The sequence below is a fragment of the Macaca nemestrina genome, chromosome 9 (genome assembly GCF_043159975.1).
Source record: "Macaca nemestrina isolate mMacNem1 chromosome 9, mMacNem.hap1, whole genome shotgun sequence".
NCBI lineage: Eukaryota > Metazoa > Chordata > Mammalia > Primates > Cercopithecidae > Macaca > Macaca nemestrina.
In genome coordinates, this window is record NC_092133.1 from 131,188,050 (window position 1) to 131,213,144 (window position 25,095).

At 40.5% G+C, this 25,095-nt stretch overlaps 1 protein-coding gene across 7 annotated transcripts in view; it reads right to left on the reverse strand.

Annotated features, from left to right (window-relative positions):
* LOC105490615 (calcium/calmodulin dependent protein kinase ID) overlaps window positions 1-25,095 on the reverse strand; it is a 491,371-nt gene that overhangs the window by 146,180 nt on the left and 320,096 nt on the right. For all 7 annotated transcript variants that reach the window (XM_011756412.3, XM_011756418.3, XM_071070483.1 and 4 more), the window contains one exon: window positions 18,580-18,654. In XM_011756412.3, coding sequence (XP_011754714.1) covers window positions 18,580-18,654 — 75 coding nt within the window. The remainder of the gene's footprint in view (window positions 1-18,579; window positions 18,655-25,095) is intronic.

The window sequence follows — 25,095 nt, forward strand, 5'->3', positions numbered from 1 at the left end:
TCATTCTGCTACCCAGGCTGGAGTGCAGTGGTGTGATCTCGGCTCACGGCAAGCTCCTCCTCTCCGGTTCAAGCTATTCTCCTGCCTCAGCCTCCCGAGCAGCTGGGACTACAGGCATGCACCACCACGCCTGGCTAAGTTTTGTATTTTTAGGAGAGACGGGGTTTCACCATGTTGGCCATACTGGTCTCAAACTCCTGATCTCAAATGATTCACCCACCTTGGCCTCCCAAAGTGCTGAGATTACAGGAGTGAGCCACAGCGCCCAGCCACTAATGGCTATTCTTAAAGACCTTTGGAAGACAAGGCTTAACTCTTTAGGAACCTTTGAAAAACATTATTTACTTACAGACCTTGTTGAACTCTCGGGAGGCAGCTACTCTCCTCCGATTCTAGTTGGAGCATTACATATGAACCACCCTGGATAAATGTTTGCCTGTTTTATACAGTAAACTTTGTAGAGTTTAAAGATCTTGACACTAAATAAATAGCACGATGATTTAAAAAAAAAAAAAAATTGGCCAAACTCCCAATATCTTCCGAATATATTCTCTTAGTTTTTTCTTTTCATTACAAGAATTATAAATAGGGATGTATAATACATATTTACACAAGAAGCTGACCAATCACATCGTCTTTACCAACCACGGCTATAGGAACTTGTTCAATTCATTCTGTGCTGTGATTTTTAAAAACAAGAGATCACTTTAAAATTATGTTAAAATAGTCCCATGATTTGGATGTCTTTTAGTATTTAGATCACAAATCAATCATCTTCTTCTATACTGAGGAACATTTTTTAAAAAATTAGTTATCTTCTTTGAGGAGCCTTGCCAAGGGCTTATAACCTAAAATACCTGGAGCCTTTCTTTCCAAAGGAATTGGCAAAATTCAGCAGAAAATATTCTGGTTGTGGCTACTTCTGAGATACCCCCTTCTCCGACCTAACACAGTTTCTCTCCTTTCTTAGCACATCTGACCCTACAGAGATGCCGTTGGACATCACTGATCCATCCACCAAAAATGTCAAAGTTCTCAATGTCACAAAACTCAAAGTTCTCCCCTCTTCCAGGGAGAATGTAAGCTTCTTAAAATACTAAGATGTTAGAAAACACTGCTGCCACCGGGTCCCTGCACACAGCCCTCTCTGACTTGTCTTAAGCAGCACATACTGGTCGCTGGGCTCTGCAGCAAGTGTATACTAGTGATGTCTGTATACATCACTACTCTCAAAGACAAGAAATTCCCTGTCCCTTAATTTTTGCTATTCCTTATGGCCTAATTTGTTTGTTTAACAGCATTAAATGTCACATTTGTATGCAATGAAACCTCATCATTTTCTGAGTGCACTCATGCATCTATGATGAATGAAAAATATCATGTCTAGTTGCCCTGAAATGTTTTCAGTCTTGGCCGGGCGCGGTGGCTCAAGCCTGTAATCCCAGCACTTTGGGAGGCCGAGACGGGCGGATCACGAGGTCAGGAGATCGAGACCATCCTGGCTAACATGGTGAAACCCCGTCTCTACTAAAAAATACAAAAAACTAGCTGGGCGAAGTGGCGGGCGGCTGAGGCAGGAGAATGGCCTAAACCTAGGAGGCGGAGCTTGCAGTAAGCTGAGAGATCCGGCCACTGCACTCCAGCCCTGGCGACAGAGCGAGACTCCGTCTCAAAAAAAAAAAAAGAAATGTTTTCAGTCTCATTTGCTTAGTCACTAGGGGTCTGAATAAGTGGTTATTGGAGGGGTTGATGAAAAGAAAGGTATAATGTTGAATTTAAAAACTGTATTGATAGATTAGTTCATGTTACACACACACACACACACACACACACACACACACACACACCTGGATTCCTAAATTAATTTACTTCATAATACTTTATTATGAACCTATTACATACCAGGCATTGTGCATCGTGGGCCTTAAGGATGCAAAAATACTAAAACAATGATCCTGTTTTCAAGAAGCTCATAGTCAGAAGAGACAGACTAAATGAGAGCAAAATAAATCATGATAAAACCACATAAGGAGCACAGTGAAGAAAGACAGGAAGGGCTATCACAGAACAACAGTGTAACGTTATCCATCAGTCCATCTTGACAGTAAAACATGCCACTGAAGTTAACAACACCATATATCTGAAATTCTAATTTATGAATTGATAAATTGGTTTTTATCATATTGGTAGGCTCATAATTTTATGACCAGGCGTGGTGGCTTACACCTGTAAACCTAGCACTTTGGGAGGCTGAGAAGGGCGAATCACCTAAGTCAGGAGTTTGAGACCAGCCTGGCCAATATGGTGAAACCCCATCTCTACTAAAACTACAAAAATTAGCTGGGCGTGGTGGTGCGCACCTGTAATCCCAGCTACTCGGGAGGCTAGGGCAAGAGTAACGCTTCAACTCGGGAGGTGGAGGTTATGGTGAGCCAAGATCATACCACTGCACGCCAGCCTGGGCAACAAAGCACGACTCCATCTCAAAAAAAACACAAGAAACAAAAAAAACACAGAAATTAGCTGGGTGTGGTGGCATGCACCTGTAATCCCAGCTACTCAGGAGGCTGAGGCTGGAGAATAGCTTGAACCTGGCAGGCGGAGGGTGCAGTGAGCCAAGATCGCACCACTGCAACTCCAGCCTAGGGGACAGAGAGACTCCGTCTCCAGAAAAAAAAAAAAAAAAAAAAAAAAAGAATTTTGCTTAATCATTATTTTTAAAAATAGAAAATTTCCAAAAATTAAAATAACTTTCCGTTAAAGCAAAAAAATTTTTTAACTTCTTTGTGTAGACTAAGTAAACATCAGAAAATAACATAAGCAGAATAATTAGATTTGGCACATACCCCCCACATATTTTAATCAGATTTTTAATTTCTATGTTTCTAAACCCGTATCTGGGAATTCATTTTTTTTAACATGTATTATTTTCATTTTTTCATAAAACTTTCTTTAATCTTCTTCAAACTTGCATTTGATGATTACTAAGCTTTAAATTGTTCATACCTTCTTCAATTCATTCTTCTCTACTGATCATAATTTTAACTTGGAAAATATTCTCTCTACAACTGCTACAGTATCTATATTGACAGGAAATCTTGCTAAATGAGCAAATTCTAAATTGCAAATTTTTAATCCAAGTATATAAGTAGTTCAGCCTTCAAAATATTTTTATAGGTACACCTATTTGGCTACCTTTTAACAAGTAAATAATTTTAAAACATAAACTTTCTCCAATTAATGATTTAATGTTTCCCCAAATTTGGATACTGCAAAACAATCAGCTTTCTCAATCTCCTTCCATGGCTGTACAGATATAAAATTATCCAATTAAAAACAGGGGCACCACAAAGACACTTTCCACAAGGCACAATTACAGAATGTCAAAACTAACTCTTACACATCATTTAAGCTCTCATCACCTAATTTGTTTTCTTTCTCTCTTTTGTAGGAATCTATTTCAAGTTTTGTTTTCAATAATTACTATTCGCTACAACCTTCAAAACCTACTGTCTGGAGCATTTAATTTGTTGAATACTCTGATTAAAGATTTCCAACTGTTTTTTAACCGACATACCAAAATATGGGGGAATTGTTCACCAATAAGTTTGATACCATGTTAGTCTGCCTAGACTGATTTCCAGTGTACTTCTTGAAAGACTATGGGGCAGCTAGCTTAGAATGAATGATAAATATTTGGAATAAATGAAATAAAGGAGAAAGGAAGAACATCTAACTAGGATCACGGCAGAAGAGAGCACAATGGTGCTGAGGAACGGGCTGAGATTTCATTTCATTCAGTTTTCAGCAGCTGCCACTCATCCGACGACGTGGTTTCCTCCACGGGACCCAGCAGCCCTGCTGCAGGAACGGGGGATGCAGGCAGCTGCACTGCGGTCAGGTGTTGAATCTGCAGAGTGAGTGCAGCAGGCAAAGAAGGAAAGATGCCGGCAGGAGAGTGATCGTGGGGAAGCTGCAAGGGGTTTGGCTAGATAGGGAAGCCCAGGATTAGCAGAGGCACTAGGAGTTCTCAAAGCATCAGAGAACAGGCATCAAAATAAGAAATGAAGGGGTTGTTGTCAACTAGGCTGAAGGCAGACACGGAGTGGTGGTGATCAGGATGATAGACCTGTAGCAGCTCTGGGGAACGCCACTCTAGTGCGTGGCCATGGGGCTGTGCTGCTTAAACATGGAGTTTTAGGAGAGAAAATGATTAAGGACACAGAGGTTATGATGTGGGTTGTCCTGTGGACACTTGATCCTCCTGGTTGCACAGCTGGGGAAGGAGTTGAAATCTATCAGTCGATCACCAAAGCCCTCAATGTAAGAAAGTGAGTGGTCAGAGGTCAGGAGAGGCAGAAATAAAGCAGGCAGGCCAGGAACAGAGCATGAGGCCTGAGCCACAGTAGAGTGAAAAAAAAAAAATTTTTTTTTTTTTTTTTGAGACAGGGTCTCACTCTGTCACCCAGGCTGGAGTGAAGAGGTGCCATCGTAGCTCACTGTAATTCCTGGGTGCAAGCGATCACAAGCAAGGATTTAAGATGTAAAATTAATCATCTGGATGTAGCAAAAGGGGATCCAGCAGAATTCTAAATGCCTCCTTCAAACCCAGAACCAGAGAGCCTTTCAATAATCCCAGCCACTCCCCTTCTTCCTCGTGGGAAACATCAAATTTCGTACATTCATTGGGGCTGCCACGCCAGCATCATCACCAACATGCATTATTCATAAACCTCCAAGGATTCAAAGAGATGAGATCGGTTTTAGAAATACCATCTCAGGAAACAGACTTTGCTAGCAAACCCAACAACTGGATTTCTAACATCTGTGCTTGTTTCATGGAGATTTACACTGAGAAAAAGGGGACGACAACATGAGACCACGGAATTTTAGACCTGAAACCTTTTTAAACCATTTAAACCTATTTAAAACAAACAAACAAATGACAAATAAAAACCCTCTACTTCATAAGCAGACCCAGAGAGGCCAGGTGCTGAGCTATCACATACCTCATGAGAGGCAGATGGAAGCCCAGACTCTCTATTCCAGTCCATTCAATGCTCTTACCAATTAACAACATTCCTAAATTAATTTCCTATATAAACTCTGCAAGATCTCCCCCAAATCTCTTTCCAGATGCCCGGCAAAAATCTTCCAAATGGGAACACCAGGAAGTTTACACCTCCAGCCTCAACTCTCCCATGGTGGGGGGGCTCCATAAATACTTGTTGAGTGAATGAATGAATATGATGATGCATAATGATTAGTACAGATTTAAGATGTTACAGAATTTTAGGAAAGAGAAAATTTCTGTGGCTGGGGCTTCTCAGATGAGAGAGGATGTGTAGCTTACATTTTAGAGAGGAGTCGTGTAACTCACAACGATCGCTTTCCTTGTGGATTATGCAGCATGCTTTGGTATCACAGGGAAAGCCCTGGTGGAAAAGACACCCTTGAGGAGAGGATGATGAAGAATTAGCCAGGGGGATATGCTGGGGTGCCGGGCGGGGCTGTGCTCCAGGCAGACGGGTACTCAGAAGCCTGGGTTGGATTATGAGGGATTTAGTCTGTTGTGCTGTTGTAAAAGAAAAGAGAGGTTCTAGATGACTGAAAGGAGTAGAAGGAGCATTATGGAAATGGGGAGACATGAGGGAAAACCCAAAGCAGGAATGGCTACATTGCATTTGCAGGGCATGAGGAAATTAGTTTGGCTGGGGCAGAGTGCTATTTCTTTAATAAGTCATCAAACAGAAATGCAACTCAAGCGCCTCTCAAACTTGAATGCCTAATCTGACATATTCTGAAACTTATTAGTGCATCGGTGCTCTTTTTATAAGCCCAAGTTTTTATCTACTAGGGAGTCAGAAGCAATGAAGTCCATGGTGATACTATCTGTATTTTTTTAATTTTACTAGCCCCATCTTACTGACTTTGTGACATTACATATATCCTTAAATCAAATAAATATCTATATAATGTATAAGTAAATAAACGGATAGTTTCAGAAATTGATGCTTTATATTCTAAGGATGAACAGACTCTTCATGTACTTTCTATGACTTCTTAAATTTGAATATTAGTGACCAGATCTAACTTTTCAAAAAGGTTACAGTTGTTCATATAACGTATGGAATTTTTAAACTGTACATACTTTAAGAACTTATTAGATGTTGGATGAAAGATGTTGACTGTCACGCATATTGGCTAAAATGGATAAGATGGTATTTAGAAAAGTGTGTGAAAATGTTTAAGTCAAAAATTATTGGGCCGGATGCAGTGGCTCACACCTGTAATCCCAGCATTTTGGGAGGCTGAGGTGGGCAGATGACAAGGTCAGCAGTTCAAGACCAACCTGGCCAACATAGTGAAACCTGTCTCTACTAAAAATACAAAAATTAGCTGTGCATGGTGGTGCATGCCTATAATCCCAGCTACTCGAAAGTCTGAGGTAGGAGAATCACTTGAACCTGGGACATGGAGGTTGCAGTGAGCCAAGATCATACCACTGCACTCCAGCCTGGGTGACAGTGTAAGACTTTGTCCAAAAAAAAAAAAAATCACTGGATTAAAAACATGATTATAAAAAGTCAAAAACTGTGATAAGAGACAAGGAAAGATACTATATATGGATAAAATTGTTAATTCATCAAGTAGACGTAACAGATATAACCATACGTGCACCAAACATCAGAGTTCCAAAATATATGAAGCAAACATTGACAGAATTGAAGGGAGAAATAGCTCTACAAGACTTCAGTACCCCACTTTCAGTAATGGATGGAACAACCAAACACAAGACCAATGAGGAAACAGAAGACCTGCACGACACTGGAGAACAATTGGACCTAACAGATATATGCAGAGCACTTCATCCAACAACAGCAGAATACACACTGTTCTCAAGTCCATGTGGAACATTCTCCAGGGCAGACCATATGTTAGGCCACAAAATAAGTGTCAATAAAATTTAAAAGACTGAAATCATACAAAGTATCTTTCCAAGCACAATAAAAGGAAACTAGAAATCAACCATAGAAAGACAACTAAACAATTCGTGGACACACAGAAATGAACACACTATTATACAACCACTATGATTCAAAGAAGAAATCACAAGGGAAAACATCTTAAGATAAATTCAAATAGAAACACAACATACCAAAATGTCTGGAATCCTACAAAAGCAGTGCTAAGAGGAAAATTTATAGCTATAAATGCTTACATTAAAAAAGAAGACCTCAAAAACATGACTATGCATTGGCAATTTCATACAGTTGAACCCAGTAAGATTGGCTCCACAATCTGTCTGTTTTTTCTCTTGATCTTCTTAACTCTCTAAATCTTTTCTATATCAGCGGGTTTTCCAGTGGCAGAAAAAATAAATAACAAAGCATATTCAATCGTTAGTCTGGAGAAGGACAAAGCAGCAGCAGTAGCAACCAGAGGTATTGAATTAGCCTCTGCTGGCATCTCCAGCCATAACTCCCACCAAGATGCCACATTACCCCCCGACCCCAGCCAGACTGAACTCCTACAAGACAAAACCCCTCACAGATTAAATCCCCCACAGACCAAACCCTCACAGACCGAGCCCTCCTCACAAAGCCCCTCACAGACTCAGCCCTCCTCTCAGACAAAGCCCCCATAGACTAGCCCCTCACAGACTCTTCCTCCCTCCCAGGCTCCCTAACCTTTCTGGTAGTACCTGCCCTTCGGCCTGGAGCCCAGCTACCTATCTCGTGGCTGCACCTCCATCTGGCTGACTCTTAATCACCCTCCATTTAAGGTGTCTCCTCCCGGAGTGCCCGGCACCGTCCTCAAGGAAAGCAGCCTCCGAGGTTTCTAATCTCTTCTTTACAAGGAGCACTACTGAGGAGCATCAGCTGTGTCTTATCTGTATCCCCCAAGCCCTTCCCACCCCCACAATGCTGAACAGAAACCACAGGTCTGTTAGGTGTTCAATTAGCATCTGCTGTGAACAAAGATAAGATTTTTGGTAATTTATATGTAAATATATTAAGGTGTCATATTCAGAAACATTTTTTTTCTTCATTATTATGCTTGGCTACTCACAGAAGGGCTTTTTATTGGGAGTAATAATTTGTGTTCTAATTAAGACTGTTTCTGGGAACACAGAGTATGAATTATGAATACAATATCCACACGACAGCTAACAGCCGTGACCCCCACAAACAGGGAACTGTGCAAACAGCTTACTGCACAAGCCAACAGAGTAGAGAAACCATATTTTCTCTTGGAAGCTGATCTATTTTCATGCCTTGGGGGTACCAGGAACCAAATTAATATTCTTTAAAGAATGTGTGTTTCGTCCTTAGCTTTTCAAGCTCAGCAGGGAATCACAACACTGGCAAAAAATCACAACACTGGCAAAAAACTCACAACATTGGTAAAAAAAATTATGTAAGAAATAAACATAATGATTGTTGTAAATGGAACGAGATTGTTCTAGTGAATTCCTGTGATATTGCTGAGTAAACTTCTTTCCCCTCACAAACCACCACAAAATATAAGATATTTTCTAGTTAGCTCTGCTTTTAAAATACTTCCTGAATCATAACGAGTAACATTTTCCGGGTAAACTGAACTATTCACATTAATGGTGCCTACAAGGTTCTTTGTTTCCTAGAAAATGCTATCAGTGTATTGTATTAGGCTGGTCAAGCGCAAACACTGGGTTGCTTACTGATTTGGGTAAATGATCCAACCTCTCTGCTCAGGTTCCTCATCGAAAACTGGGATTACAGTAACTCCTGAGTTTATTGTAAGGACTAAATGAGTAAAGAAATATGTTAACCATTATGACATTCCTATGTGATCATATCAATTAAGCATTTGTCAAGCGCCCAGCATAACGTGAAAGCACTGTTCCAGCAGACAAGAAAGCAGACACAACTTTTCTGATGGTGACAAGTGCTACAGAGAGAAAGAAAGTTGGGGAGGGGGATAAGGAATTAACGTATGTGTGGCACGAGGTGGTGGTGGGAGTTGCTATTTTATACAGGGGAGCTTGGGGTATATCTCAACGAACAGGCGACACTTGGCAGAAATTCTCGTATTTCCGTTACTCCATGATGGCATTAAGGTAAGTGATTCTGGCTGGGGGTGGTGGCTCACACCTGTAAACCCAGCACTTTGGGAGGCCAAGGTGAGAGGATTACCTGAGGTCAGGAATTGAGACTAGCCTGGCCAACATGGTGAAACCCTGTCTGTACTAAAAATACCAAAAATTTGCCAGGTGTAGTGGCAGGCGCCTGCAATCCCAGCTACTCAGGAGGCTGAGACAGGAGAATTGCTTGAACCCGGGAGGCAGAGGTTGCAGTGAGCCAAGATCACGCCACTGCACTCCAGCCTGGGCAACAAGAGCGAAACCCCAACTCAAAACAAACAAACAAACAAAAAACATTAAAAAAATAAGTGATCCCAGCAGAAAGAATATCAGAAACAAGGGCCCCATGGCAGTGCAGGTCTGGCATGTTTGAGGAATTGCAAGGAAGCCAGACAGGCTGCAGCCGAAAGAAAGAGAGAGAGAAAGGTGGGACAGGAAGTCAGAGAGGTTTCCAGAAGCCAGGACACATAGGGCACCGGAGGCCACCATAATGACTCTGTCTTTGACTTGAAGATGAGAAGCCAATGGGAGTTTTTCAACAAAGGCATGATAAGATCTGGCTAACATACTAAAAAGGAACAGCACAGTGGGGTAGGATTGGGGGAAGAAAGATGTTTTATATGGCGGTTTGGAACAGGGTGGTAGGTACAGAGATGAGGAGAAGTGGTTGCATTTGTTGTATATTCTGAAGCTGGTGGCCACAGGATTTGCCAAGGGATGGGATTGTTGGGTATAAGAGAAAAGGATAAGTCAAGGATGACTCCAGATTTTTGGCCTGGGCAATTGGAAGAATGGAGTTGCCATTTGCTAAGATGAGATAGACAGCAGGAGAAGCAGATTTTGTGGAAAATTCAAGAGTTTATTTTGGATCTGGTATGTGAGTGATGCTTATTACCTGGCCAAGTGGAACTGCTGAGAAGACAGTTGGATATACAAGCTTAGAGTTCTGGACAGGGCTCCAGGCTGGAGGTACAAATTGAGGAGTTACCCACATATGGAAATGTAAGTCTTATTGGAAATATGTTCTAATTCCACAGCAATATAATCTATTTCATTTAAAAAAGATTTCGGATCTATCCTTTGCATTGTATCAGCCTGAAGTTTATTTTACTTCCTAAGTTGTTACAGTTGTGAAGGGGGAGGAGTTGAGGCGGTGTCCTTTCTCATCTCCAAATGTAAGGACTAATATTCTTCTTTCTTTTTTTTGAGACAGAGTCTCGCTGTGTCGCCCAGGCTGGAGTGCAGAGGCGTGATCTCGGCTCACTGCAACCTCCACCTCCCAGGTTCAAGCAGTTCCCTACCTCAGCCTCCTGAGTAGCTGGGATTACAGGCGCCTGCTACCACGCCTAGCTAATTTTTGTATTTTTAGTAGAGACAGGGTTTCACCATCTTGACCAGGCTAGTCTTGAACTCCTGACCTCGTGATCCACCCGCCTCCGCCTCCCAAAATGCTGGGATTACAGGCGTGAGCCACAGCGCCTCGCCCTGGATTAATATACTACAAGTCAAGTCAGATGAGAAACAAATTCTGAATGAACTGACTTTCCATCTATCACTTCTCCCAATGTCATAATGACTTCCTCCTATCTAAAGCAGAATGTTCCAAAAACAGAATTCTGAAAAAAAAAAAAAAAAAAAGCATTTTTCCAAAAACCCAAATAAAATTTAAATATAGACTTCTGGAAACAATTAAGTCCCATGCTGCAGCAGTATGGGAACAAATCTACTGCAATACTCAGAACTGAAATAGCAATTAGACAGGTAATAATATTGAGGTGCTAGCGCATCCCCTGTTGTCTCTCAGTGCCCACGATGCTGTTTCCTAGAAAACTAAAACTTTCCAAGGCACAAACATTGTAAAATACCGTCCTCCAAAATGTTGTGTTTTAGATCCTCCCCATATATTTAGAAGCTAAAGACTTTCTAAGCTCTTCAGTCAAACAAAAACAAAATAAAAACAAAAACTCTTTCCACTTTCTCACTGACCCAGACAGAAAAGATGGGGGCCAGGGGCAGTGGCTCACGTGTGTAATCCCAACACTTTGGGAGACTGGGAGGACTGCTTGAGGTCAGGGGTTTGAGATCAGCCTGGACAACACAGCAAGACTCATCTCTACAAAAGTAAAAATAATTAGCCAGGCATGGTGGCACATGCCTGCAGTCCCAGCTACTCAGGATGCTAAGGTGGGAGAATCGCTTGAGCCCAGGAGTTGGAGGCTGCAGTGATATATGATAACACCAGTGCCTTCCAGCCTGGGTGACAGAGTGAGACCTCAACTACTGAAAAAAAATTTTTAATAATAAAAGAAAAACAGATGGATTATCAGGAGCATAAACCACTGAGCCTTGCCAAACAAAAACAAAAAATACAACAACCAAAAATAATACAGGATACAAAATCCTCAAACCAAACTAAAGATTTTTCCTAGTAGTGTTATATTCTGATATATCCAGGGCTTTCTGTCATTGCTTTTTTCTTTTCATACTCATTCAGACAACTAATGGAGGCAAAAAGGGAGTAAGAGAGACTAATTTGAATTTTCAAAATATCTAACATAAAATATTTTAAAGACATATTATTACGTCATTAAAATACACTTAATATTTAGAACTAAACTGTCAAAGTTTTACCAAATAGGATTCCTTTAGGGAACAACTAGAATCAATGTAAATTTCAGATGACATGATTATTGAGATAGAAAATGGTAAGAAATCCACAAAACAACACTAGAACTAGTAAGTGAATTCAGCAAGGTCAGAGACTAATGCACAAAAATCAATTATATTTTTATATGCTAGCAGCAAGCAACCAGAAAAATGAAATAAAAATCCATTTACAATAGAATAAAAAATACTTCAAAATAAATTGAACAAGTATATGAAGACCTACATCCTGAAAACTATAAAATGTCACTGAGAGCAATAAAAAACCTAAATAAAATGAAAACACTTACGTTGATTAATCAAAAGGCTACGTGTTTTAAGCTGTCAACTGTTCTCAAATTGATATACGGATTCATTGTAAGACCAAACAAAATTCCCACAAGCATTAAAAAAGGCAGCTGGGCACGGTGGCTCACACCTATAATCTTAGCACTTTGGGAAGCCAAGACAGGTGGATTGCCTGAGCTCAGGAGTTCGAGACGAGCCTGGGCAAGATGGTGAAACCAAATCTCTACTAAAATACAGAAAATCACCTGGGCGTGGTTGCGGGCGCCTGTAATCTCAGCTACTCAGGTGGCTGAGGCACGAGAATTGCGTGAACCCAGGAGGCAGAAGTTGCAGTGAGCCAATATTGTGCCACTGCATCCGAGCCTGGACAATAAAGCTAAACTCTAAGAAAAAAAAAAAAAAAAGGCAAGTCTATTCTAAAACTTACATGAAAATACAAATACTCTAGAATAGCCAAAGCAATTGTAAGGAAAAAAAAATAAAAAGTTGAAGAACTTACAACAAATGATGCTGAAAACTGGATAGCCCTATGACAAAAATGAATACTGTCATTACTTCATACTATATATATATAAATTAACCTGAAATTGATCACGAAATATACCTAGGTAGAAAAGTTGACCAGGCACAGTGGCTCACGTCTGTAATCCCAGCACTTTGGGAGGCCAAGGCGGCCGGATCACTTGAGGTCAAGAGTTCAGGACCAGCCTGGCCAACATGGTGAAACCCCGCCTCTACTAAAAACACACACACAAAAAATTAGCTGGGCATGGTGGTGCACACCTGTAACCCCAGCTACTTGGGAAGCTGAGGCAGGAGAATCACTTGAACCCAGGAGGCAGAGGTTGCAGTGAGCCGAGATTGCGCCACTGTACTCAGGCACGGGCAACAGAGCAAGACACCATCTCAAGAAAAGAAAAGAAAAGAAAAGCTAAAATTATGTAATGTCCAGAGGAAAAAATTATTTGCACAGGCAAAGACTTTTAACACAGGACACAAAAAGCACAAGCCATTAAAAAAATGAACATTATCACCACCAAAAAAAAGAACATTATCACCACTTTCCTTTTCAAAAGGTACCATTACGAATTAGGTGATAGTGGTCAGGTGTGGTAGCTCACACCTGTAATCCCAGCACTTTGGGAGGCCAAGATGGGCGGATCACGAGGTCAGGAGACCGAGACCATCCTGGCCAACATGGTGAAACCCGTCTCTACTAAAAGTACAAAAAATTAGCCAGGCATGGTGGCAGGCCCCTGAAGTCCCAGTTACTCAGGAGGCTGAGGCAGGAGAATGGCATGAACCAGGGAGGCAGAGCTTGCAGTAAGCCAAGATTGCACCACTGCACTCCAGCCTGGGCGACAGAGCGAGACTCCATCTCAAAAAAAAAAAAAAAAAAAGAAGATAAAAAGAATTAGGTGATAGCTTCTTAGTATAACACCAAAAACATAAGCAACAAAAGAAAAAATAAACAAGACCACCTCAAAGTTAAAAAACTTTTGTGCTGTAAATGATACTATCAAGAAAGTACAAAGACAATCTACAGAATAGGGGAATACATTTGCAAATCATATGTCTGGTAAGACATTTGTATATAAAATATATAAGGCAGTCTTACAATACAACAATAAAAGAAAAATCAGTTTTACAAAGGATAAAGGATTTGAATATCTATATATCTCCAAAGAAGATATGTAAGTGGCTAACATGGGAAAAGATGTTCAAAATCGTTAGTTATCAGGAAAATACAAACCGAAATCTCAAGATGCCACTTCACACCCACAGGATGGCTATCATCAAAAAGACAGAGAGTAAATGTTAATAAGGATGTAGAGAAGTTGGAATCCCCATACGTTGCTCATGGGATTGTAAAATGGTACAGTCATTTTGGAAAATAGTTTGATGACTCCTCAGAATGTTAAAACAAGAGCTGTCATTCAACCCGGCAATTTCACTCCTAGGTATATACCCAAGGGAAATGAAAGCAAGTCCACAAAAAAACCTGTACATGAAAATGCCTGCATCATTATCCATATTAGCCAAAAAGTGAGATAACCTAAATGTCCATCAACTGAAAAATAGAGAAACAAAATGTGATATATCCAGATAATAAAATATTATTTGGTAATAAAAAGGAATGAAGTACTGATACACAACACAATATGGATTAATCTTGCAATCAATAAGCTGAGAGAGAGAATCTAGTCACGAAAGATCACATATTGTATAATTCCATTCATATGAAAAGTCTAAAATAGGCAAATCCATAGGGACCAAAAATAAGTAGTCACAAGAGACTGAGGGAGTGAGGAATTGAGAGTGACTGCTAATGAGTATAGGGTTTCTTTTAGAGGGACAAAAATGTCCCTAAAATTAGGTTGCAGTGATGGTTGCATAACCCTGTGACTATACTAAAAAACATTTCGGGCCGGGTGCGGTGGCTCATGCCTGTAATCCCAGCACTTTGGGAGGCTAAGGTGGGTGGATCACCTGAGATCAGGAGTTCAAGACCAGCCTGACCAACATGGTGAAACCCCATCTCTACCAAAAAATACAAAAAATAGCTGGGCATGGTGGTGGGTGCCCATAATCCCAGCAACTCTGGAGGCTGAGCTAGGAGAATTGCTTGAACCCGGGAGGCAGAGGTTGCAGTGAGCCAAGATCATGCCACTGCACTACGCCTGGGCAAAATGACAAGAATCCGTCTTAAAAAAAAAAAAAAAAAAAAAAATTCATCGTACACCTTATGGGTGAATTGTGTAGTATGTAAATTATATTTCAATGAATTTTTAAAAAAGGAACCATTAAAAAAAACAGCAAAGCAAGCTACAAAATGGAAGAAAATATTCGTATTACGTGTATCTGACAAACTATGGACTACATAAAGAACACTTTCAACCCAATAATGTGAGGATAATCCAATAAAGACTGAGCGAAAGATCTGAACAGATACTTTATAAAAGAAGATATACAAGTGGCCAATCAGGGCATAAAAAGATGATCAACATGATTCATCATCGAGAAATGCAAATTAAAACCACCCTGCGATATCACTACACCCCATTAGCATGGCTAAAAGTGAAAATCTCAAGGACTAGCAAGAATGCAGAGCATTAGGAACTGACATATACTGCTGGCCAAAAAAAGAAGGCAAGATGGTACAACCACTTTGGAAAACTGTCAGGCAGTTTATTAAAAAGTTGAACACAATATCTACCAGATGACGCACTCATTCCACTCCTAGGTCTTTACTCAAACATGCATGCATGCAAAGACCTGTACATGAATGTCCACAGCAACTTCACCCATCAGAGTCCCCAAACTGGAAACCACCCAAGTGTCGATAAATACAAAAGTTTAAAACATGTGTAATATTCATAACAATGGAATACTACTCAGTAATAGAAAGGAATGAACCACTGAGACATGCTACATGGATGAATGTCAAAATAATAATTAATGAAATAAGCCAGACACAAAAGGGTATATACTATATAAGTCAATTTATACGATATTTTATAAAATATAAAATAACCTCTAGTAAGTAAAGTAGGTCACTGGTTGACTAGAGTCATGAATGAGGAAGAGAAGACTTCAAAGGGGCCCAAGGAGTCTTGAGTGGCATGGAAATTTTCTGTCTCTTGACTGTGGTGGTGGCTTTATGGGTATAATTCTGTCATGTTCATCTGAATTGTCCATTTAAATGGATACAGTAACTTGTATGTAAATGATACCCCCAAAAAGTTGATTTTTATAAAGTAATGAGAACCAATGAAAAAAGAATACAATTTAACACTTAAAAATTAGCATATCTAATTTTTTGTGTAAACACAGCTTCTGAACTGCTTACTGCTGTGCATAATTTTTTTACTTAGGTAATTCAAACATTCATTGCCTCTAAACTGGATTTTGTGATTAATTTGCCTGACAAATCTCATACAGTGCCCCCCAACAGTTAATCCCACCCTAATTCCTCTCTGAATTACTAAAAATTCTTAATGAGTGTGGTTCACATTAATGAGGTGTTTTGTTTTTTGTTTCGAGACAGAGTCTTGCGCTTTGTCACCCAGGCTGGAGTGCAGTGGCACGACCTCAGCTCATTGCAACCTCTGCCTTTCGGGCTCAAACGATTTTCCTGCCTCAGTCTCTTTCTCTTGAGTAGCTGCGACTACAGGTGCCTGACACCATGCACAGCTAATTTTTATATTTTTAGTAGAGATGGGGTTTCACCATGTTGGCCAAGCTGGTCTTGAACTCCTGACTTCAAATGATCTGCCTGCCTCTGGCCTCCCAAAGTGCGGGGATTACAGGTGTGAGCCACCATGCTGGGCCAATGAGGTGTTTTTTTTTTTTGTTTGTTTGTTTTTTTTTTTTTTTTTTTGTAACACAAAAGAGGGAGGAATTCCTTGACAGAAAAGCTCAGGGAGGGGCAGGGATAGCGGTGTCCTCATATGACTTCCAGGCTTTGTTCTAAGGTTGGTTTTGCTCCAGACATTCTTATGTTTTTATGTCAACCCATATTTACGATAACTTTTGTTGGTAGTATACAACCCCAAGTTGCTTAGAAAGGCAAATTCTAAATCAGCTTGAACATTACCTTATAAAATTAAAGACCATCTGTAGAGACACAGTGATGAAATGATACAGATATCCATAGAGAAACCACATATACTGAAGACCTATTATTGTGAGATTACTTACTACACTTTTCTCCTTCACTACTCACTATAATCCTCTAACGAAAATATTATCCCCATTTTCCCATTATGGAAACTGATACTCAGAGAAGCCCAGTTATTTGCCCCAGTTCACCTGGCTAATAAGAGGCAGAGCCGAGGTGGACACATTTGAGGTGCTTTAACTGATATTTGGTTATAGTTCCACAAACACAAAACTTAACCAAGTAGATCCATATAACTTTGGATTTGAGTATTAGCAGTTTTTGCATTACCAGTGAAAAAGCACACATTTAAATACACAGCTAACATTTTGCGGGGCATTTGGTCGCCACTGAAATCTCATAATCTTCCAATTATGCAATGATATTTGATGAGAAAGTGATGCACTTGCATCTTTATAAAGCAGACTTTGCATAAAGCAAAGTCACAAGAACTTCTAGGGCGTGCTCCCAAATTTGGGGAGAACTAGTGCTCTCTAGGAAAAACCAGAAATACAGCAAATTGTAACACAAAGAGAAGAACAAGGAACTAGAAAAGAACAAGGAACTAGAAAAGGTAACTCGAGTTAACATGGAACCAACCAGTCAAAAAACTTCTTTGACTTATATCACGGCTGACTATAACGTATAAATCTCTAAAACTGCTAGTCACCACCTAGAACTGCCATTTGACAGAGAGCAATAATACATATGCTTCTGGCATAGACAGCTTTAAAATATTTATACAAAAATATCATAACCTACAAAAATATTTTGAAGATCATGAAAGGTTAACTAAATGCACCGATGAACACTTATTTGCATCCTAACATGATCCCAAGTTACTGTGTTGTTTAAACATTCATAAGGAAAATAAGAATCTATGGAAAAGAAATTGTGAGCCTAATCACGAATTCTACACACCCTTGACAATCCCAAGTCTGAAAATCATTAATAAATCATGAAATTAAGTCTATATTCTAATCTTCAACAAAAATCTCCTCAGTTGGTAAACTTAATCATATGATGTTCCAGCATTTATTCATTCAGGTAATGGTTAAAGCATAATATTCTGACACAGTTTCTATCAGTTAATTCTACTCAATGCAGCCCTGGGATATTCCTAGGAACCATATTGCTTAGAGTAAAGCACTTATGCAGGCAGGGAGGCTAATTTCAGTTTAAATTTTTAAAAATACATGTTCAAGTAAAGTCTCTATTCGAATATCTGGCTTTCTGATTTCTTCCCTCTTTTGGTAATCTCCAGTGTTAATGGAAAGCAAAAATAACCTAATGAGGGGGATAATGTCATGGTCTGACGCCAATTATACTTCTCTTACGTCTGGCGCAAATTCCCTTTTCAATCACATGTGCTCTTATCTGTCAAAGGAAGAGTACAAGGGAAGAAATGGGTATACACAGTTACCATCTGCTTCCCTCCCCCGGCATCCCTGGAAAGGATGACAAGGGTGGGAGTTTCTCCTAGAGACAGGAGCAAAGTGTACCTTACAGTGGGCCCACTGAAGTGTCTTCAGGCAGCCACATTTGGCCCTGACATATTAGAAGGCAATACAGACATCCTGCAGCAGGAACATCACATTCACTGCTGAGGCTCTAGGTTATTAGTCCAGCCCAGCAGCTGTAGGCTGGTTCAAGGGAGGCCTGTAGACTCCTGTGGGCAGCCCACCATCTTTAGTTGGATACGGGCCTCTCTACTATCCCACAGGCCTGCTCCCTACTGCCTTACCTGGCCCACTTCAGTCATTTCTTTTCCCACCTGATCGCTTTAGACATTGGAGTTTGCAAATTGGTTCAAAACTCATCAGTCACACAAGGTACTTACAGCTGCATGACCAAGTACAAGTGATTTGGGCTTTCATAAATGTCTTCCAGGGCAACAATATTTTCATGCTTAATCCTGAAAAAAAAAATAGACACACAAAATAGTAAGTACAGTTAGATAGGAAAACGTTTCAGAACAGACAGCATTGTAGCAAAAAGTTACAAAACAGAATCCAAACTCCCGAACAAAAACATTTCAGACTTCAGGATCTTACCCCCAAACTTTTTCCAGACCCATTTCCTAACAGTTCTTCCCTGATCTCCACTCCTCTTCGTTCCTAAGGCTCAATACCCTACAGTTTAGCAAGAGTGGATTAACTATTGTTGCTTCACGTGAATCCCAGAAACGGGCCAAACCTGCCCACATCCTATTATCTTGTAGGGCCCAACTCAGAGGGCTGGGCCGCTGCGCAGAATCGTTCCCTCTTGTGTTGTCTCCCAGTGGCCATTATGGACTTGCCTGACCACTTAATCATATGAAAATCTGTCCCCCATGACAGGCATATGTCAGGGAGCAGGGAGACCTGGTAAGACACTGGAGAATATATATGTTCTAGGGAACAGTTTCTCTGGCATGTTCACGGGTCCAGTGTAAGGAAAAAAAACCAACCTGACTCCCTCATTGGGGTTCATGTCCCCCCACTCCACCCCACTATCAAATGTCACTTCAGCTTCCCAAGCAAACTAGATCAGTGCTACTCAAAGTGTGGTTCTCAAACAGGCAGCACCACTATCTCCAAAGAGCTTAGTAGAAATGCAAATTCTCAGGCCCTACGACAAGCACAGAGTATACAAGTTGAGGGCAGAGCCCAGAAATCAGTATTGTAATAAGATGCTGAGATAATCTACACGTGCAAACTGGAGCTGGAGAAATACCGTATTAGACCAGCGCTGCTCAAACTTCAACGTGCAAATGAATCGCCTGGGGATCTGGCTCCACTGCAGGCCCTGAGTCAGCAGGTTTGGTTGGGGCCTTGGAGGCTGCGTTTCCAACCAGCTCCCAGGAGATACCAGTGCTGCTGACCTGCAGACCCCACTCTGAACAACTACGTCCTAACTAAAGAACCAGGGCAGAAGGAAACAGCCGAATTCTAGCCCTTGGCACTATCCATGAAGAGCAGTTTCTGCTCAGAATGTAAGGCTTGATATTATTTAAAGCACTGGACAGAAAAAAAAATATTTCATTACTCAAGGAGATAATTAGCTCTTACCATAAGCCTCTCATTGAAATGACTGCTGAACCATTTAAAGACAAGCACATAACATGCGGATTCTTGTGACCCTCTTGAAAGCTAGAACTACATTATTCATTTTGGTTGCTCCTGGTGCCTAGCACAAATCTGCTTAATAAATGCTTGCTGAATGAATGAATGATATTGAAAGGCTGTTGCCACTAAACAGCAAGAAACCTTATTTAGTTAGGAAAAAGGGAAACCATTTTCCTAAATGTGTGATGCCTTCCCTGCAAAAAGAAGTTTATAAGGTGGAAAACAAACAAGACTATTACCTTCCTTTTGAGATGATAGAGAACAAGATAATTAACAAAGGCTGCTAAGGCTTTCCTTTGAATTCTATAGCTCGTAGTAGTTAATGCAGTTGTTTTGTAGGAGCTAAAACAATAGATTATACTAAATTCACATTCCACCTGATTCCAAAGAATAGAGTCTAATTATTTGTCAGCCATAGTTTCTACACAGCCTGAGCAAGATACTATCAGCCATATAGCATATGAACCAAATAAACTATGCCACCAACGAAACCGAGAGAGCTTAACTTGAGACTATCAAGATGCTACAAATCATGGCATTATCACTACTGGATATACCTAAAAGAATATGCCCACAAAAAGTAGGCATTATGTAGATTTTCCCTTTTGGGAAAAATTGTTGTAATTTGCCATTGGAATCAATCACATGGTCATAAACATTTTCTTTTAGTCCAGCTCATTTGAGAGTTAATGAAGAGCCTAGATTTCTGGAGAAATAGGAGGAATGGGATTATATGAAGAGTGGCCAGAGAAAATGCCTGGCACACAGTTACATCTGAATTGTAGCAACATGGTGAATACTTCTGCAGTTTAAGTACGTCCCAAGTACTGCGTGGTTGTTTATCTGAAATTCAGATGTAACTGGGCAAGCTGCATTTTCATGTGCTAAATCCAATCACTCTGCTTACATCACTCAATCTCTAAATTGGGTTTAGAGATTGGCACCTGCAGCCCTAGCTTGCCTTGGAGGTTGAGTCAAGAAGGCTGTCTGAGCCCCAGAGTTCAGTCATTCATTCAGATTCAACAATAACACAAAGAATTAAGTCTGTACAAAGCACTTGCCTAGCCAACGCGGCAGACCCCAATAAATTAGGACTACAGTCCCCTCCTTTGATATATGGGACAGAGAATTAAAGCCTATTTAACCCGCTATGTCTTACATGAGTGCTGACTAGAAATTGCTTTTAATTCATTGCAGCGTTCCAAAGAAGTATTGCACACAGCAGGGACAATCAAAATAGCAGTTTCACAGTGGCTGGAAAGACACTTTATTAATATCTCTCCATCGACCAATCAAGCAATTGTCATTTGCTGCGTTTCTGCTATGTGTCTGGAAGAAAAGAAAAACAAAAAAATAAAGTTTTGCTAGCTGGGCGCGGTGGCTCAAGCCTGTAATCCCAGCACTTTGGGAGGCCGAGACGGGCGGATCACGAGGTCAGGAGATCGAGACCATCCTGGCTAACACGGTGAAACCCCGTCTCTACTAAAAAATACAAAAAACTAGCCGGGCGAGGTGGCGGGCGCCTGTAGTCCCAGCTACTCGGGAGGCTGAGGCAGGAGAATGGCGGGAACCCGGGAGGGGAGCTTGCAGTGAGCCGAGATCTGGTCACTGCGCTCCAGCCTGGGCGACAGAGCAAGACTCCGTCTCAAAAAAAAAAAAATAAAATAAAATAAAGTTTTGCTATCAAAAAGCTTATCATCTAGGCAGAGAAACTCAGGAAGAAATTAGAAAAGAATCAAATGCTAAAATCTGTAGAATTGCCTTTAAGTTCACAGAAAGCAAAGCCCTGAATGGGTCAGAATTATGAAGAAGGCCTCAAGAAGATGATGGGAGTTGAGCTGGAATGAGTAATGTTTGAATAAGCATACTTGAGAAATTTCAAATAAATCCAAAAATGGCCTCTTAATGTCTCTTAAGAAAAGTGGTTTAATTAACTTGGAGCTGTTCAAACGTGGTTAAAAAAAATTATTCTGGCCTCCCACATCTGTTCTCAGGTACTTTATTCCACCCTCACATTCCTTACAATATGCAAAGCTGAACGTAAAGTTTTAACATTATTTCAGTGCATGAGTTATTTTCAAAAAATGCCATATGACTATCCATGCATTGAGGACTAGGGCACAAGCACCAACTGAGGGCCTATTCCATGCAAAGGCTCACTTCATGTTCAATTCCCTCTTTTCATCATTCATTCAATAAATATCTGTTGGGTGCCTGCCCTGTACCAGGCACGGTCCTAGGTACTCTGAATTTGGTGGAGAGCGAGACACAAGAAAGGCAGCCTCAGTCCTCCTGGTGCTCATGCAGAGGCTGGAGCTAGAACACTTCTCAGGCAGTCTGTCTCACGTTTACCAGAGATCAGCTTCCTGGTCATTAGTAATGACTCCTAGGACCAACAGAGAACTAGCTTCCACCTTCTTTCCACATATCCTGCACAGATTTGAGGGACATAATGCCTCTGCTTAGTGTTCTCATCGCTGACCAATCTTCCTACAATATGGTTTATAGTCTTCTCATTGCTCTGTCGTCACTCATTTGTCCAGACTCTAGCATTCAGATCTGGAAATACCGATCCCAGGATAAAACACAGTATCATGAATCTGGTATTAAATAGTAAAGTAGAGGCCAGGCACAGTGGCTCACGGCTGTAATCCCAGCACTCTGGGAGGCCGAGGTGGGCAGGTCACTTGACGTCAGGAGTCCGAGACCAGCCTGGTCAACACGGTGAAAACCCCATCCCTACTAAAACTACAAAAATTAGCTGGGCATGGTGGTACGTGCCTGTAATCCCAGCTACTTGGAGGCTGAGGCAGGACAATCGTTTGAACCTGGGAGGCGGAGGCTGCAGTGAGCCGAGATCGTGCCATTGCACTCCAGCCTGGGCAACAGGAGCAAAACTCTGTCTCAAAAAAAAAAGGAAAGTAGAACTAGTAACCATCACGAGCTGGATATTACACTTCTACCAATAAAACCTAACAAGTTCATTGTTGTAGTTTTGAACCACTGCACAACCACTGGCACACACAGAATACAAACTCCAGGTAGCTAGGGATTTTTGACTGTTTCACTACTGTCACCCCAGTGCCAAACAAAGAGCATGGCACATAGTTAATTACTGAACATCCAGTTTAGGGCCAATTAAATCGCCAGATCATTTTAATTTGAACTTCTAGCAAACACAATCTCCTTTCTTACTCAGGTTGATATTGTGAGAGCTTAATGTCTTCACCTTTAGCTTCATTAAATCCAATCATTCTGGATTCCATGCAGCGTTTCAGATGATCAGCAGTGTTCTGAATGCTGATTGACTCATCTATTGCTCTTATTATCCCTCCCAACTTTGGGCCATCTGTGTATTTGGTACATATCCATCCCATGTGTCTTCATTCAAATTCCTAATTAAAATTTTAAATGGAAGGTTACATGTCAGAGCTCCATGGTATTCCACCAGAGACCCCATCAAGATAACCATGACATTAATCAGCTGGCTTCGATTGCTGTCTAGCTGCAAACCTAGCAGTACTATCATCTAGCCTGTGTTTTACCATGCCATCCATAAGGAGACAATTAGATGCTTTGCAGAAGTAGAATTCCTCAGCCCTACACATCACATAATACTATTTAAAAGGGAAATGGGATGTTTGGGAAGATTTGTTCTTAGTAAACCCATGTTAGCTCCTAGCAACCACTACAGTCTTTACTAAATGATCACAAACCATCTGCTTAATTTTTTGTTCCAGAATTTTGCTGTGCATTGAAGTCAAGCTTTCCAGTCTATAGAGCTCATCTTCTACCCTTTATATGTTTGGGAATTTTGACAACCTCTTACATTGTTTTCTTAAACATTTCAGCTGTGACTTTTCTGTGATAAGTGCAATTTCCTCAGTCCCCTGGGATGTCACAAATCTAAACCTAGTGATGAGCTAGTTTTGTAACTTTTGTTAGGCCTTGCTTACATTGCTGTTGTATTATACCATTTATTGTTAACTATGTGTTAAGACTATGTTAAGTATTTTTAATTATTTCATTTACTATTAACAACAAGTCTATGAAGTAGGTATTACTTTCTCAATTTTTAAAAGAGGAGAAAATGAGGAAGGAGACTAAGATCCCACGAGGCTAAGTAAGTATTCCAAGATCACAGAATTCATAATTGTCATTGCTGAGATTCAATCTAAGTCTATTCTCACTCCCAAGCCCATGTTAAAGCAATTACGCTATAACTTAAGTTATGAGAATATCCAAGAGCTCATATAAATTCAGTTATTTCTATAAAATTATAACATCTAAAGTCAAAGTATTAATATGCCATCATTAACAATATAATATCCACTTCTGTGGGTGCAGAGATTTCTTGAATTATCTTGAATCCAGTGGATGTGCTCAAGATACTTGGTTGTAAACATCCTAACAGATGAAATTCTAGTAGGTCAAACTGAACCAGAAAAAGAGATGTTGAAAAGCAGAAGGAATAGGGAGAAGTCCAGAGTAATCAGAAAGAGCCTCTCCTTAGCCCATATCTGCTAGTGTCATCAAAAAAGAGAATCAAGTGAACAGAGAAAAGAGGCAGAGATGTCAGTTATAGGCAAATCGAAAATGGAGATTCTGTCAACTTGCACAGTTAAATCCCAGAGGTCAACACTCTTTCCAAAGTATGGCCAAGAGGATCTTCATCCATAAGGGATGTTGACTCTGAAACAGCAAAATGTCCTGAAATGTGCATAATTCAAAGCCATAATAATGTCACTGAAAACAACTTCAGGTGATAAAAAGAACCTCAACTTAACTTTCATCACTTACCATTTACCAGGCCCAAAGTAAGCATGAGCTGACACATCTATATACAGAGAGAAAATGGTTTATATGGTAACCTACGTGAAAACCTCCATAATCTCCAATAATGCACAGAAATGGATAGAGGGAAGTGGGTCCAGGCAGAGAGAGTCAAGTTGAATGGGAAAATAGCACATGGGCACTGAAGCAGACTTCTGCCCATACAGTAACTGACAGCCAAGCAAGAAAACTCCAGAAAAAGCCAATAAAACCTTTTCAAATTAATTCATGCATAAAAAATAACTGATACCAAATGTACAAGCAGACCCTGTTACAAAGCCCCCAGGCTTTGTAAGGGAACATCAGGACCCAAAGGGTCAGCCTGCTACTGACGACATGTGCTTCTGTGGAGTGAGAGTAACATCTTCCCCTCCACCCTCATGTTCCCCAGTTCAAGGATCTACAATTTTAACTCC